At 46.0% G+C, this 16,823-nt stretch overlaps 1 protein-coding gene across 2 annotated transcripts; it reads right to left on the bottom strand.

Moving 5' to 3' along the window:
- Nucleotides 1–1,460: 1,460 nt before the first annotated feature.
- On the bottom strand, nt 1,461–14,949 carry LOC119318665 (disease resistance protein Pik-2-like). 2 transcript variants are annotated; one of them, XM_037593248.1, is made up of 5 exons: nt 14,809–14,949; nt 13,373–14,399; nt 11,837–12,957; nt 10,258–10,983; nt 1,461–3,705 (listed from the first exon to the last, which is right to left on the bottom strand). In XM_037593248.1, exons 3-5 carry the CDS (start codon nt 12,866–12,868, stop codon nt 1,744–1,746), a joined length of 3,720 nt encoding a protein of 1,239 aa, XP_037449145.1. In that variant the 5' UTR covers nt 12,869–12,957; nt 13,373–14,399; nt 14,809–14,949; the 3' UTR covers nt 1,461–1,743. The 2 variants fall into 2 exon arrangements, with proteins under 2 accessions (XP_037449145.1, XP_037449144.1); XM_037593247.1 differs by lacking the exon at nt 14,809–14,949 and adding an exon at nt 14,587–14,742.
- Between the last annotated feature and the right edge of the window lie 1,874 nt (nt 14,950–16,823).

Raw genomic sequence — 16,823 nt, 5'->3', positions numbered from 1 at the left:
GATCCGTTTTCACCATTAAATCCCTTGTGATGAGATCTTCGAAACTAAATCTCATATCAATATATTTCGACGATTTTTTAGGGTTAAAAGTTGGCATGTCTGTTGCACATGAATTGCCATGGTGTTTACACTGAAGTTGGCATGTTTCGACTATTTTCTTCTACATTTAAAATTAATTTTTGACATTTATAAAATAAGGAATTAAGAAACTAGACTTGTCATGAACCATAAACTAAAGTTGCCATGATACATGCACTTAAAATTGCCATGGTTCATACAAAAAATAATTTTCATGATCAAAGTACTGGAGATGCCATCATCAAAATACTAAAATTGACATGCTCTACAAACTGAAATTGCCACATGGCAACTTTAGTTTAAGCACTACGGCAACTACAATGTAAACATCATGGCAACTTTTGTGCAAAAAAAAATCGTCGAAACATATCAACATGGGGTCTAGTTTTGAAGATCTCGTCGATACGGATTTAATGACGAAGACGGATTTTTAATTTGATTTTTTAATTAGGAGATAAAACATTTTTAAGCCGAAAACCAAAAAAATTCCTGCTGATGTCATCTGTTCATATGTGGTAAAATGAGTGGTAAAGGAGGTGTGTAGGCGATGTGCAAGATGCCACACTTGTGAGCGTTAGGTTTTTCCTAAAAATATTGAGCAAATAATGTTTTCACTCTATATGAATTTCTCGAAATGCCGGTGAACCTTTTCTAATATTTCATAAACAAAATTTTAAACGTGTGAATATTTTTGAAATGTCACGAACATTTTCTTGAATGGTATGAAGTTTTTCGAAAAATTGCACAAATAATATTTTTAAAATACATGAACATTTTCTTAGCCGCGTCGTGAATTTTTTAAATAAAATTAATTAAAATGTTTTCTATTTGAGAAAGAAATATGAATAAAAGTAGGAAATTGGAAAAAGAAATAAAAAGTCAAAGCAAAGCAATGAAACTAACGTAACGAAGGAAATAACTATTACCAGGCTCAAAAAAATAGAAGTATACATGCTACGTGAAACAATTTAGCTGCCTGACTACGTAGATGGACTGACCCTTCGTGACATCTGTAAGCTGTTGATGCCTAGGTAGATTATACTGTATGTGGTTACATCATTCATTCCATTCTGCTGACAAATGAAAGGGACAGAGCAGACCGACTGACACGGTCACCAAGGGCAGAAGAAAAGGGTTGCAACATATGATGCAAAATACTGACGAGGTTTCTGCATCTAATCCAAAACTTCATTCAGTTACCAGAGCACGATGATACATATACACATCGCCGGCCGGAACATGCAGGTACAGAGAGCATCTTATATTGCAGTGCTGCCGATACATTCTTCACCATATCCAAGCAGAGCCCCCAAGCAGAAATGGCATAATCACCAAGCACAAAGCATCTTACAAGCGTAGCATATGATGCAACATACTAGTACTGAGTACTGAAGAATTTTATGCATTTAATCCAAGCAGTTTTTACAATTGCCGAAGATATCACCACACCCTTATTATTAAGCAGCCTAGCGATGGTGCACACATCGCCAGAACATACAGATACAGAGCATCATATATTGCAGCGGCCATTCATTCTTCAGAAACTCAATGAGATACCCACAGCAGAAAAAGAAATACCACAATCAATGCTAGAGATAAAAACAAGATAGATTTTCCAATAGCATGGCTTGGCCGCCACTCAGAAGTAGCCCCAGGTTTCTGAGCTCATTGCACCTTCAAGACTGGACGATTCTTATTCCTATCAAGCTGCGTCTGCAACTCCTGCCTGACTTTATCTTGCATGGGTTTGTTTCTCTCTTCTTCTCTTTTCATGTATTCATGCAATGTTTTCCCCATTTTTTCATTTCCCCCATTTTTTGATGATTTGGGTGTACCAAACAAGTAGCTATGAACACTAAGCCGTACTTCCTTGATGCTTTGGAGAAGTTCTAGCCCAGAGAAGGCAATTTCGGTATCTCCAAGGCTAAGGGTCAGCAACTCAAGATTGGGCATTGATTCTTCCTCAAACTCCACTAATTTAATTTCCATCCTTGAGTAGAAAAGATCAAGCACCGTGAGCCTTCTGAAAAGGCCACTCTGGAACTGGAGTACATCGATCCTAAGCCATTCATCCCATAAACCCAGAATGGATAGGTTTGGTAGGTTCCCAAGGACTTGCATGGTTTCAAGGTTCCCTGATAACTTGCTGAGTTCTAACTTGAGCTTCACGAGATTCTGGAGCCCCTTAATCCATTCCGGCAATTTTTCCAGGCTGCCGGATAGCTTGAGGCTCTGCAGGTTTTCTGGAGCTGTGGACATGCCATCCAAACAGCCATTTAGGCCATCACCTGACCGCACTGACAATGATTCAAGATGGCTGAGACTGGAAATGGCCGAACAGAAACCTGGACCATTTTTCTTGTTGATACCGACCACTCCTAGCTTCTGCAGACCAGTGAGGCCTTTTATCTCTTTTATAATGGCAGTTCTCCAAGCAAGGTGAACATACCGTAGTGTACGCAGGGCCTTCAGTTTCCTGGTCCCTCTTGGCACCTTAACACCAGAATTCTCTATGCCCCTAATGATATTAGGGTACATTAAGCAGCAAACAAGATGGAAAGCCTCACACCTGCCAAATCCATGCATGTCTGAAAGATCCAGTGAGCAGCATCCTACACATAAATCACGTTGCATTTCACAAATGTCTTCACACTTTGAGAAACAATTTCTCTCACTATCCCCTGAACCTCTACCAGCATGTAGATAATATAGCTTACTAAGCTTGATGGTGGTTCTGGGCAGCATAGCTATACCCGTCCCTTTGATGTCTAGTGTCTCAAGTTGTCTCAGATTACCCACTGAATCTGGAAGGTACAAGATTTTGTGACACCCGCGTAGAGAAAGGTATCTCAGATGAAGAAGCTCCCCAATGTGCTCAAGGTGATGAATTCTTAACCCTTGTGTTCCTTCCAGGTCCAGCACCCGAAGAAACCTCATCTTGTCAGAAATGTAAAATGGCTTCCACTTACCAAACAATGTCAATGACCGTATACGGGACAACTCCAGGGTGCTCTCCAACTCACGCTCATCTCCCTCCCAGTTGCTGCTTATGGCAAGGTGACGCACTGCGCCGTGGGTGTTCAAGCTACAGCCTTCCTCCAACCTGAAAACAAGATTTTCCTCCAAAGACTCTGCAATGCTGATATCACGAATCAGATCGTGTAGCTGGCAAGAATCGAATCCTTGTATGCTGCAAACCGATTGTTGAGTTGGTAATATCATGCTTCTCTCTACGAGTTCCATGAAGTATCTATCTGCTGTGGCCTTGTCTCGTGCATAACCTTCAGCAATCCATCGGTAAGCCAAACGTCTCCGGCTAACATTGCGGTCTTCAGGGAAGATGGACATGTACAAGAAACAAGACTTGAGATAATAGGGTAGGCCATCATAACTTTTCATGAGGACTGTTTTTATGACCTCAAACTTTGGGTTCATGTCCAGCTCAACACTGATATGCTCATTCAGTTTCCTCCACTCTGCAGCAGTTTTTGTTGGTTGATCAGCCAAGAAGCCACCAATGGTGACTATCGCAAGGGGAAGTCCATTGCACTTCTTTAGGATTAGTTTTGCTGGTTCAACCAATGCAGGATATTGCTCAGCCAAATCAGTAGTCATATTCTTAAATACCTGCAATTGTAGGAAATATAATTAGTCATTGAACTAAAAATTAATTAGGTGCATCCAAACCACTTTTCCTAGTTTACTTAATAGCTAGCTAGCCTTCCCCCAGTTTGGGTGGCGAGTACACGATAGACTATGTAACAACGAGAATGCTCTTTAAGGCTCGAGTGACAGGTAGCTCTGTTGTCACGGTTGCTTGGTCACATTGAGATCATATCCCCGTCAGTACAGTATAAACATAACAGACATACATTTTGTAATTCGTACAGTTCATGGACCCACCATCCGCACAGCAGGGTCCATAAACAAGCACTCTCGGCATCACATGCAGGTCACGTCAACGGGAAGGACGAATGGACATCGGACGGTATATTGCTGCAAATGGTTATTAATATTTATAAATACCACATTAAGTGTACAATTTATTATACTGAATGCATATCAGCAACAAAATGACCGAATGAACACTGATATGTTCCTCAGAAACTGACTATATATCTTGGTGTGCTTTTCAAAAAAAATATCTTGGTGTGTTCATTATTAAATATCGCTTGTAAAATTGTAGATCCATGAACATCTCCACACCATTACTCAACTCTGAAGATGAACTACATTTAGTAATGAGTAGCAAGATTAATCTCGAGCAAAACGTAAGTTCATGATTAAATATTTGCTTCTAAAACTCCAGATTCATCAACATTTCCAAAGTACTCCACATTAAGTAACTAGTAGAAAGATTATTCTCAACCAAAAAAATCAGTGCAATCAGGCGGTAAAATCTGCTAATCACAGTAATAAGTATTGATCTACCAAACTACGAATGAATCACGAGGTCTAAAAAATGAAATAAGAAGATTGAGCAAAACAAATTGGGATGCGCTTGTTTGTCATAGCCTCCATGCTAATAAATTGGTCAATACACCAACCAAACAATTTTAAATGAAAATTTTCTTGAAAAATTTTGCATGGCGAAGAAGGCCGCAAAGCGAGCTGTTGGTGAAGCAAGGGGTCGGGCATATGAGGACCTCTACCAACGGTTAGGCACGAAGGAAGGTGAAAGGGACATCTATAAGATGGCTAAGATCCGGGAGAGGAAGACGAGGGATATTGGCCAAGTCAAATGCATCAAGGACGGAGCAGGCCAACTCTTGGTGAAGGACGAAGAGATTAAGCATAGATGGCGGGAGTACTTCGACAAGCTGTTCAATGGGGAGAATGAGAGTTCTACCATTGAACTGAATGACTCCTTTGATGAGACCAGCATGCGTTTTGTGCGGCGCATCCAGGAGTCTGAGGTGAAGGAGGCTTTAAAAAGGATGAAAGGAGGCAAGGCGATGGGCCCTGATTGTATCCCCATTGAGGTGTGGAAAGGTCTCGGGGACATAGCGATAGTATGGCTAACCAAGCTTTTCAACCTCATTTTCGGGCAAACAAGATGCCAGAAGAATGGAGACGGAGTATATTAGTACCAATCTTCAAGAACAAGGGGGATGTTCAGAGTTGTACTAATTACCGTGGAATTAAGCTGATGAGCCATACAATGAAGCTATGGGAGAGAGTCATTGAGCACCGCTTAAGAAGAATGACAAGCGTGACCAAAAATCAGTTTGGTTTCATGCCTGGGAGGTCGACCATGGAAGCCATTTTCTTGGTACGACAACTTATGGAGAGATATAGGGAGCATAAGAAGGACTTGCATATGGTGTTCATTGACTTGGAGAAGGCCTATGATAAGATACCGCGGAATGTCATGTGGTGGGCCTTGGAGAAACACAAAGTCCCAGCAAAGTACATTACCCTCATGAAGGACATGTACAATAATGTTGTGACAAGTGTTCGAACAAGTGATGTCGACACCGATGACTTCCCGATTAAGATAGGACTGCATCAGGGGTCAGCTTTGAGCTCTTTTTGCATTGGTGATGGATGAGGTCACAAGGGGTATACAAGGAGATATCCCATGGTGTATGCTCTTTGCGGATGATGTGGTGCTAGTTGACGATAGTCGGATGGGGGTAAATAGGAAGTTAGAGTTATGGAGACAAACCTTGGAATCGAAAGGGTTTAGGCTTAGTAGAACTAAAACCGAGTACATGATGTGCGGTTTCAGTACTACTAGCTGTGAGGAGGAGGAGGTTAGCCTTGATGGCCAGGTGGTACCTCGGAAGGACACCTTTCGGTATTTGGGGTCAATGTTGCAGGAGGATGGGGGTATTGATGAAGATGTGAACCATCGAATCAAAGCCGGATGGATGAAGTGGCGCCAAGCTTCTGGCATTCTCTGTGACAAGAGAGTGCCACAAAAGCTAAAAGGCAAGTTCTACAGGACGGCGGTTCGACCCGCAATGTTGTATGGCGCGGAGTGTTGGCCGACTAAAAGGCGACATGTTCAACAGTTAGGTGTGGCGGAGATGCGTATGTTGAGATGGATGTGTGGCCACACGAGGAAGGATCGAGTCCGGAATGATCATATACGAGATAGAGTTGGGGTAGCACCAATTGAGGAGAAGCTTGTCCAACATCGTTTGAGATGGTTTGGGCATATTCAGCGCAGGCCTCCAGAAGCTCCAGTGCATAGCGGACGGCTAAAGCGTGCGGAGAATGTCAAGAGAGGGCGGGGTCGACCGATTTTGACATGGGAGGAGTCCGTTAAGAGAGACCTGAAGGATTGGAGTATCGACAAAGAGCTAGCTATGGACAGGGGTGCGTGGAAGCTTGCTACCCATGTGCCAGAGCCATGAGTTGGTTGCGAGATCTTATGGGTTTCACCTCTAGCCTACCCCAACTTGTTTGGGACTAAAGGCTTTGTTGTTGTTGTTGTTGTAATGGATCGTATTTATAAGTATCTTCATCTCGTGTAAAAGGAAATGACAATGTGAGACAAAAAATCCTCACAAAATATGAATCCTCACAAAACTGAACCAAGCATGAGGTCCATCCGCTAACCCCGTTCCCTCGCGTCGCCCTCTCGAGGGCGACTCGGGGGCGACCGATCTCCCCGTCCGCCTCCCCCCCTCTCGATTCCTGCCCTCGCCGCCGCCGGAGACGGGCGCCGAGTCCCCCGCGCGGCCGCTGATGAGGGTGGCGGCGAGGCCCTCGGCCGCGACGCCGCTCGGGCTCGGGCCTAGGGTTTGAGGCGGCGGCCTCTGCTGGTGAGGGCGGCGTCGTCCTGGGCGGCGACGCTCGCCGATGTTGAGGGCGGCGTCTACTCGGCCGCGTGGGCGGCGGGTTGGCGGTGGATGCGGGCGCCGTGTTGGAGGGATCCCCTGCTGCTCTCCTTCGCCAGATCTGAAGACAGCGCCCCCGTGCTGCTGCTGCTTCCTCCTCGTCAGTCCCGCCGGATCCGGTGGCTGATTGCGCGGATGTGCGGTTGCGAGCTCTGGATCGGAGTAATTTCTTGGCCGGCTACGGCGGCCACGACGCCGGCGGCGCTTCGGGCGATGTTTCCTTCTTGAAGGCGGCTTCGAGATCCAGCTCCCTCCCCCTCGTCCTCCCCCTGCACCCGGTGAAAACCCACAACTTTGGTTGGGCGGCGGCACTGCCCGGCTCCGTCACCTTCTTGAAGGCGCCGCTTTGGGTCCGCCGGGAGGTGGGACAGCTGCAGCGCGTTCTTGGCGTTCCTGATGGCGGCGATTCTCGCTTTAGTGGTGTCGCTTCGCCATGGCGGTCGGCTGGTCCGGCTCTCGTGGTGATTGTGGTGCTCAACTCTTCGTCGTGTCTTCCTGGGGTGCTCCCGTTCAAAGAGGCTGGAGGTGGAGCGGCTTCGTCTTGCACGGAGCTTCGGTGGAGATGTCAAGTCATGCCTGACCGACAGGTGCTACGCTTTGTCATGCCTGGTCGGCAGGTGCTATGCACGACAGATTTTCCAAAGACTTCAAGCTGTGTCGGCTGGTGGTACTTGGCAGCATGGTGCTGAGGTGTATCAGTGGCGACCGCGACGTGCTCAGCTGTTTGCGCGCAGGGAGGAGGTGCCGTTGGGCGCCGTGGTGACGTCTACGATAGCTGGACCGAGTAAGGTTGATGCATCAGTACAGTTCTGAAGATGGAGCGGTGGCAGCTGGCGGCGGCGGCCTCTGAGTGCACGCCGGACTGGTGAGACCCATGCCAGACAAGCGTCCTGGATGGGACCCCAGGTCTTAGATGATAGGTTTGGCTGTGATGCCTGTTTGGTATTAGGCCTAGGCTATCTGCGCCCCTTCATCAACTGGATAGGTGTAACGACAGTCTGTTGCTTAGACGGCGGCTTTAGTCTTACTGCTGTATTTCTTTGTAAGGTCCTGTGAGAATAATTAATAAAGTGGCCGTATGCATCGCTCAGATGCAAAGGCCGGGGGTCATCCTTCTTTTCTAAAAAAACCCATGTGGCAGCGGTACTGCTGCACCATGTGGCTCTATTCTCGAGTAACGGCTCCAGATCTGGCTGGGCCTCTCCCTCAACTTGCTTTTTTTACGAACAGGGGTAGGGGCTCGAAGGCAGAAGCTGCCATTTCATATCAAATTTAATACAACACTGCATAGAAGATCTTGAAAGAAACAGAAATTACAACATGGTCCTCCCTTTTTGCAAATAGGACCCAATTGCGTCCTATCGCAGGTAGCAACCTCGTCAGACTCCACGGCCACTGTCTCCGACACAAACCTTGCCAACGACAAGCAAGGTTATAACGGCCTCACTTGGAAGTTGAATATGGCACACCAGAAGCAATACCTTTGTTGATCTGCAACTTGTGTGGCGGAGGTTGATGCAGTGGGATGAAGGAAATGCTGGATCCACAAGACAGCTCGTAGTCCCCAGAGAACTCCAGCTCGACGAAGGAAGCAACCGGATCCACCTCTTCCTATCCGCCTGGCACCACGACGGTGAAAAAGAACCGATGGTTCCAAATGTGGCCGACCAGGGGCTCTCCCGAGCTTATTGATGATGCTTCCACAAAATCCCCCGCTGCCGCCACCATCCACCATGGAAGTCGGCCAGAGGAGGAGGAAGGCAAGCTCTGTACGAAGCTCGCTGGCAACGAAGCAAAGGCAGACGGCATATCGCCAAACCACGACATAATGCCAAGATTAACTAGGACAACTACTATCCTAATATGCATAAGGAAGACCCGAGAACCTCTTCGCCACCACCGTCAGCCGGCTTCGCCATCGGATGAGGCGTTAGATTGGGTCGGCAGCCCTGGACAACTCTGAAGAAAGAGGGCGGTGAAAGAGAATGGCAGGGAAGGGGAACACAAAGCTTGTAGTGTCGGTCGCTAGTCGTGTGGGTGTGAACGGCAGGGCATCGAATGGTGATGTGTGGGAAGTGGTGGATGGATGGCAAACAACGACGTATCACGCGGCATGTCGCTTTGCAGGTGGCAGTTGTGGGAACAATGGTGCGTAAGGTTAAAACTCAACTCCACTTTGGTGGAAACGAACGATGACAATGCCCACAGTCATTGTTCCTAATTACATGCGGCATGCTCCATCTCATCTCCAGGCTCCAACCGACAATATTTTATGGATCGTCCATGAAAAGAACCTTATTAGAATAGGAGGCCAAAACGTTTCTCTTTGCTTCGTTCTTAAGGTGTCGCCTTAGGAGGCCAAAACCCTAGTAAAGTTGAGCTTCGGCGGAATGGGTTTGGGCACCAGGAGTGTGTTGAGATGAAGTCGGAGCGGTGGCTTCAGAAACCAACATGATACACTTGGGTGTTGTAGGGCGTCAGCTCTAGTCGTATGGGTGACAAAGTCATCAACCGAGCTGGTACTCTACCCCTTGGACCGGTGTGGAAGCGATAGCGATGACTCAGGAGATCTTCCCCATTTGTAGGGTGTCACCTCCAGTCGCTTGGGTGGCAGAATCGATGCGCGGCCTCAGGTGCCTGTTCATGTTGCTCAGATTCGAAGGCCGGAGCGTTGACTCGAAAGACTGTTGCACTTTAAAGGGTGTCGACTTTGGTCACTGAGGTGATAAGAGTTGCTGACTCGATTGGTGTGTGGTCCAGTGTGGAAGCAGAATTGATGGCATCAGAAATTGTTCTCATGTTGTAAAGGTTGGCTCTAGTTACTTGGGTGCCGAAGCCGTCATCTCGGCTGGTGCATTGCATGCCCTTGGGGCCGGTGTGTGTGTGTGGTTGATGTGTTCGTTTTTGGCTAGTTTTCCATGTAAGCATGCCAGTTCTTATTCTACTTAATGAAAATACAGAGCTCCTGCTGGTTTGTCGAAGAAAATGATTCGTGTATAATTTGACAAGGAAAGTGGTGAGTTCATGCAACATTGTTGGGTTGTTGCTAATACAAACATGTCCTAACCCGAGTAATGTGTGATGTAATCAATTTTTTGGCTTAATACTAAAATAGTTGAAACTAGAGTCTACAACATGAGTCATGGTGCCCTAATCTTACGCTTTTGCAACCCAGTTTAAAGTATATCTTCCAAGGATGGTTGGTCGTGACCTGCTTCAATATACTAATTTGAAATGACCTCTCAAAACTAAAAATTGAACTGAGATAAAAAGGAATGATTTTCTTTGCTAACTGATAGGGTGAATAATATAAAGAATACTATTTCGTTACCTTTCTTGTGAACAGGGTAATTGCATTATTTTCTTCAAGACCGTTGAGCAAGTGTATGCACTTCGGTTTTTTGCAACAATGCTTAGCAATATCCTCTCGCCTTGTGGTGATCACAACGACCAGATCTCTCATTGTACGTAATCTTGGCAGTATTTCATCCCATTCTGTTGTAGATGAGAGGTCATCGAGAACAATCAAACAACTCTTTCCTTCTGAACGTCTACCCAACACTTCAATCAAGTCTGCAACTCCCATCAAAGCAATGTTTTTTTGGGTGTCACCTGCAAAGTCCATTGATCCCTTGTTTGCATCAAGTTGCAATGCCAAGCTCCTAAGGAGCTCCTCAAGCTTGAAAGGTCGCAAGACCGTGACAAAAGCATATTTTTCAAACAAGCCATTGACCTCTTTGCTCTGGAAAACATTTTTTATTAGAGTGGTTTTTCCAAGACCACCCATTCCCCATACTACTATCACCTGAAATTGATGGGTTCTAGCTTGTTCTCCAATTAGTTCAATTATATCAGATTTTTCTTTCTCTCGCCCAATAAGCTGAAATTCCTCCAGAACACCTGTCATTCTGTAGGTGCGTGTGAACCTCTTTTGCACTGTGATATTTCCATCAACATCAGCATTGGATTGGTCTTCTTGTATCTCATTCTCAGCGATGTTGGGTAACTTTGAGCTAGACGATGCTGGCTTTGATGGATATGTAACGCCATGAGAACTCTGAACAAAAGCAAACAAGAGTTAGATAAAAATGTAATGATGGATAGTCAAAATAATACTGATGGGTCAGCTCAAGCGTGTCTCTTGCTATACAGGAATATTAATGTGACAACGATCCAGACATAGTACATAAAGCTCGACTGGTATGTATACAAGCTAACTTCGCCAGAAATAATGTAAGTAGTCTAGAAGTTTAAAAGGCGAAAAAGAACACGAGCCCAAATTATTCATGAATTACATCAAAGTTGACTATTACTACAAGAGAACATAAAGTTATTGAAAACCTTAGCCCTCAGCATGATATGAACAGCATGGACAATTGAATGTCAAACAAATGCAAAAAAAACCTTTGCGTTGACACTTTTATCAAAGCATTGCAAATAACATTTATTTGTCAGATGAAATATCCATATTTACACCCATTTTCTGGGCAGCTCCCTGCACACTGCATGCCCACTAAATGCCTCTCCACTGAACAGGCATTACCTCGTCCACGGACCTGGGCAGAGGACATCTGTATCAGCAGGTCGATGAGGAATCCAGGGAGGCTGAGAATGTATCCAGTTAGGACCATCAGGGTAGTCCAGGGAGTTCCCAATTCGAGAGCTGGTTTCGTTCCACACCTAGGGGACTTATTCTTTCCCGCATGGAAGATGGAACAGATGAGGGTTTGGACCAGGAATTCCCCCTTCCCTGCCTTGTCCAAACACGGAAATTAATTTGAGCCTACCCACGAGACGCTCCATAGTGATTACCCTTCGCCACTATATACTACATCTAACTGATATAATGGTTCATATTTTGGGTGGGCCTATTGAAAATCGTAAACTTGCGTTTAAAACTTAAGTAGTACCTGCCGGTAGAAAGCATAGATGGTTTGTTCAGCAGACAATTGCTTGAGCTCTGATACAATACTTTCCTGGCCTGGGCATAAGCTTGCAACTTCAACATGCTCTGTGGATACTACGATGCGGCTCCCCAATTTGTTTTCCAGCAAACAAGTTTTGATTCGATGCCATTCTTCAATGGTGGATAATCCGGTAAGAACGATCAGATACCTCTTCTTGTTGACATATCGACTGTACTCATGAGCAAACTCATGCCTCGCCTTCTCCGCCTCTAGTTCCAATGGAAAATCAACCACACCTATGGCAGTTGCTCGAAACTGTTCCATTATACTCTGGACAAATTCGTTTGGATGGAAAGGCCGCTCCACCCTGACCCACGCTCGGCATGGAAAACTAAGTTTGATATTTGGATTCTCATAGGCCTCCGAGATGATGGAGCTGTGCCCAACACTGCCACTTGTTCCCCATACACCAATGACTCCAATTTGGTCATCACCCTCTGTGCTGATCAGCCGGGCAAGATCCGATCTTGATTGGTGTTGCTTCGCAGCTTGCCTTGCTTCATCAACGCCAAACATAGCAGCATCAGCAGCAGTAGGGGCAGCATCAGCAGCAGGCTGAGTGGAGCTAGACCCCTTGATGAGGCCGTAGCGCAAGTTTCTCTGGCTCACGTCCACGACCTTGGTCCTCAGCTCCTTCATCTGCTTGGCAACATGGCGACGATCGAGAAGCATGCGAGGGATGCGCCACCAAGACAGTTTGTCCACACGAACAGCAAAATCCTGGAGCGAATCCTCGACGTCATAGGCGACGTCGCGGACCTGCTTCACCCAGGTCCTGACCACCTTGTTGTGCTCGCCTTGCTCATCATGCGCCACCATCAAGAAAGACTGCATCATCTCCAGCTCGTCCGTGACGAAGGCCTTGTCGCGCTGTACTCCCAGCTGCAGGGCCACCTCCTCCGCAACGGCGGACTTGGCGAGGCCAAGGGCCCCGCTCAGCACGGACTTGCCGATGCTCAACGCGGTCGCCTCCATCGTCAGCGATCGAGGTTCCTCCCTCTCCCTCTCCCGTGAGTGTTTGCTGGTGGATGGATCTGAGATGCAAGGTTCCAGGCTCCTATGTCCTGCTTAGTAGATACATAATGGAAGTTTACTTAGCGACCTCAATCGTTTCAAAACTTCCATTCTTAATCAAGATTCGCCAGGCCTCATGTTGACTATTTATTGATCTATTACATATGCACATGCTAACACGATGTTCAAGGATCAAGTGGGGATGCTAACACAAATTTGAACCTACTTATCGATCTGCACGCACGTTATGGGTTGTTGGGACTAGCGTGCGCCATGTGCTCTAGTTCAGCACCCAAGATCGCATCGCGTACCAATTTATTTAATTGATTGACGGTGGGACTGGTCACTAGCTAGGCTTCACATCGATGACAGGATTAATAATTGCTAATTGTTAACTTCAATGTGCAGAGCACCCCAGCGCCACTGAGGGGAAGAAGGTGGTGGAGAGGAGAGGAGAGGTCGAACCTCGCAGATCCTAGCCGTCGCTCGCCGGGGAGGAAGCGCGGCCCCAGCACGCCGGTCGGAGCAGCCACGGCCACGGCCCCCTCCCTCCCTTCCTTGCTTCGAGCCACACGCCACCTTCGCCCGCGCTGCTCCCCTACGGCGGGGCCTTCTGAGGCACCGCCCAGGAAAAAGCAGAGGCGGCTGGCAGAGGAGGGGCACCACGCTTCGCGGCTAAGGCCAGATGGCGGCGGCGGCAGCCTCGAACCCGTGGGCTCCGACGGCAGATCGAATCCATGGCGCCGCACGGCGAAGAGGGAACGAGACAGAGGCGATGAGTGATGTTCGCGGGTGGAGAATAAAAAAATGTATATACATGAAAAAGTACAAAATATCAAGTTATGCTAAGTAATATAACTGGGATTCCAATTCAAAATCAAAAGAGATAACAAAAAGTACTAAATTTTATCATAAACTACATAATTAATAAAATGTAGTTATTTGTATGTGAGGCAACAAGTCTTCACGAGAATTGATGTTCAAAGAATCATCCTGAAGACTACGCCAATGTCCTAAAAAAAACCTACATACTGGATTGGATGAAATCATAACAATTCTGAAACATATTAGTTTTACAAAATTAGGAGTTCCATATCTCTGGCTTGTACTCAAACTTGCAAGAATCTGAATTGACCGGCCCCATTTCATGGATTCTGATTTATGTCAGATAATATTTGCTAACAGGTTCGCACTTGCCTTCTAATATTTGTATGAATTTTTTTATTTCTACTATGTTTTTACTTTTATGTGCCCACATATAATATTTTTAGGGTTTTCCAATCCTAACATCCTCCTGTATTATGTTTGTTGGGTGAGAAAATCCAGCTACCAAATACATGATGGCGAATTTGGCGTACCCAAGCACTCATTCAGCACGGATTTGCCAATCCTCACCTCAGTGGCCTCCATCAGTACCGTTCCAGCATCTTTCTTCTCCTCTGATCATTTGTGTGTGGATGGATCTGAGATGCAGATTTCAAGCCCCTATGTCCTGCTTATATAGATAGATAATGGAAGTTTACTTAGCGACCTCGATCGTTTCACATGTTCTAGTATTCTTAATCAAGATTCGTCAGGCCTGAAGTTTCACTATTTGTCGATCTACTACGAAGGCACATGCCAATGCAATCTTCAACGAGCAATTGTACTAGTACATGCTAACACAAAATTTAACCTACCTATAGATCTGCGTAGATGCTTGTTGGGACTAGCGAGTGGCATGTGCTCCCGTTCAGCACCCAAGATCGCATCGCGTACTTGTTTAATTAATTGACAGTGGGACTCATCACTAGATGCTAGGCTTCACACCGATGGCAGGATTAACAATTGTTAATATCAATATATGCACCCCAGGCCGCCGGAGGGGAAGAAGGTGGTGCAGAGGAGAGGAGAGGTCGAACCTCGGAGATCCTAGGCGTCGCCGCCGGGGAGGAGGCGCGGCCCCAGCACGGCGGTCGCACGCCCCCTTCCTCTCTTCCTCGCTACGAGCCGCACGCCACCCTCGCCCGCGCTGCGGCCCTACGGCGGGGCCGCCGGAGGCGCCGCCCAGGAAAGGCAGAGGCGGCTGGCGGCGAGGAGGGGCGCCATGCTTCGCGGCTGCGGCGGCGGCGCTGGCCTCGAACCCGTGGGCTTCGACGGCAGATCGAATCCATGGCGGCCGCCGAACACGGCGAAAAGGGAACGAGACAGAGGCGATGAGTGAGGTTCGCGGGTGAAGGATAAAAGGAAACGTACATGAAAAATACCTACTCATAAATATCGAATTACGCTAAGTAATATAACTGGGATTCCAACTAAAAGCAAAAGAGATAATTACTGGGGTTCACGTTTTGGGCAATCCCTTTTAACAATATGACAGTAGTCATTACGCTTGTTAATCAAGGGACTTATCATGTGTTCAATCATGTACTACATGTAACCTCCGTCTCAAAATTCTTGACTTAGATTTGTTGAAAGTTATTTCTTTCTTAATCAAGACTTGCAAGGCCTCGATTGAATTTCATTGCATATCGGTTCAATCGACAGTTGGACCAAATCTGCATCCGTTCTTAAAAATACAACATCACTGCACAATAATTTACTTATAAAGTTTCACTAACGGGTTTCAGACTACAACCTCTTACAATTACAGCGGAATCTAGTTTTATGTTTTGGCCCACTGGAACCTGCTGTACAGGAGGTTCCCGAGAGCGAGGCCATGGATTCATTCAGCAAGCAGCAAGAAATTCAGAGAGGCGATATGGAAAAGGCTGGAACAGAACAAGTGCATTAGACACACAAGCAGACAACGGATTCTTTCTTTTTCCTCGGTGGTGTTCAACTGCTTGAGCGAACCAACCTGTTCAACCTGTCACAAGAAAAATACGTTAAGCATTTTCCCCCCTACAAATATAAGTAGTGTAAGAGGTGACGAACATGGATGGCGTGGGTGAAAGAATGAAAGGCTAGAAGCGTATGCTGTTCGGTAGGGACGCATACATGTTATATAGTCATGACAGATTACAAGAAGGCGCGGGTTGTTGCTAAACTTGACCTCTACTCCAAGCTATACCAAGATAAGATCTATCTAGCTAACAACCTGCCGCACCAAATACATTGTATGCGTTACAACACATACATGACATGTTGTCACGTATTTCTATCTATACATTCTCTACAAGCCTATCGTTTAACATCCTCCCTCAATCTTACCATGTCAAGGTTCAGATTGTTCTTGAAGGCTTGGAACTGCCGAACTTGTAGAGGCTTAGTGAAGCCATCAGCAACTTGATCTCTCTGTTGGAATGAACTGTATTTCTAGTAGTTTTTGTGCTACTCTTTCACGAACAAAATGATAGTCAATTTCTATATGCTTTGTTCTTGCATGAAATACAGGATTTGCAGAAAGATAAGTTGCATCCAGATTGTCACACCAAAGTTGTGACACATGTGATCTTCCAATGCTCAATTCATCAAGTAAGGTTTCTATCCACATTACCTCAGCAGTTGCATTAGCCAGTGACTTGTATTCTGCTTCAGTACTGGAACGTGACACTGTTGCTTGTTTCTTTGCATTCCAAGATATAAGATTAGACCCAAGGAAAACGGCAAAACCTCCAGTAGACCTCCTGTCATCTAGGCAACCAGCCCAGTCTGCATCAGAGAATGCACTTATTGCAGTTATGGAGATCTACACAATTTTAGCCCTATTTCAGAACTTCCCTGAATATATCTTAATATCCTTTTTACTGTTGTCCAATGTACAGAAGTAGGAGCATGTAAGAACTGACAAACTTTGTTTGCAGCAAAAGATATATCAGGTCTAGTCAGAGTTAAGTACTGAAGTGCACCAACTATGCTCCTATACTTAGTCCCTTCTTCTGAACTTAGTATTTTTCCTTCATGCAATGACAACTTATCAATAGTTGACATAGGT

The sequence above is a fragment of the Triticum dicoccoides genome, chromosome 6A, assembly GCF_002162155.2.
Source record: "Triticum dicoccoides isolate Atlit2015 ecotype Zavitan chromosome 6A, WEW_v2.0, whole genome shotgun sequence".
Taxonomy (NCBI): domain Eukaryota; kingdom Viridiplantae; phylum Streptophyta; class Magnoliopsida; order Poales; family Poaceae; genus Triticum; species Triticum dicoccoides.
This window is presented reverse-complemented; position numbering and strand designations above follow the sequence as displayed.

Coding starts and splice junctions, on each gene's coding strand:
- LOC119318665 (XM_037593248.1), bottom strand. CDS start 12,868: ATGGAGGCGACCGCGTTGAGCATCGGCAAGTCCGTGCTGAGCGGGGCC. Junction 10,984..11,836: donor TCTATGCTTTCTACCGGCAG/GTACTACTTAAG, acceptor GCTTTTGTTCAG/AGTTCTCATGGCGTTACATA. Junction 3,706..10,257: donor TTACCCTGTTCACAAGAAAG/GTAACGAAATAG, acceptor CTACAATTGCAG/GTATTTAAGAATATGACTAC.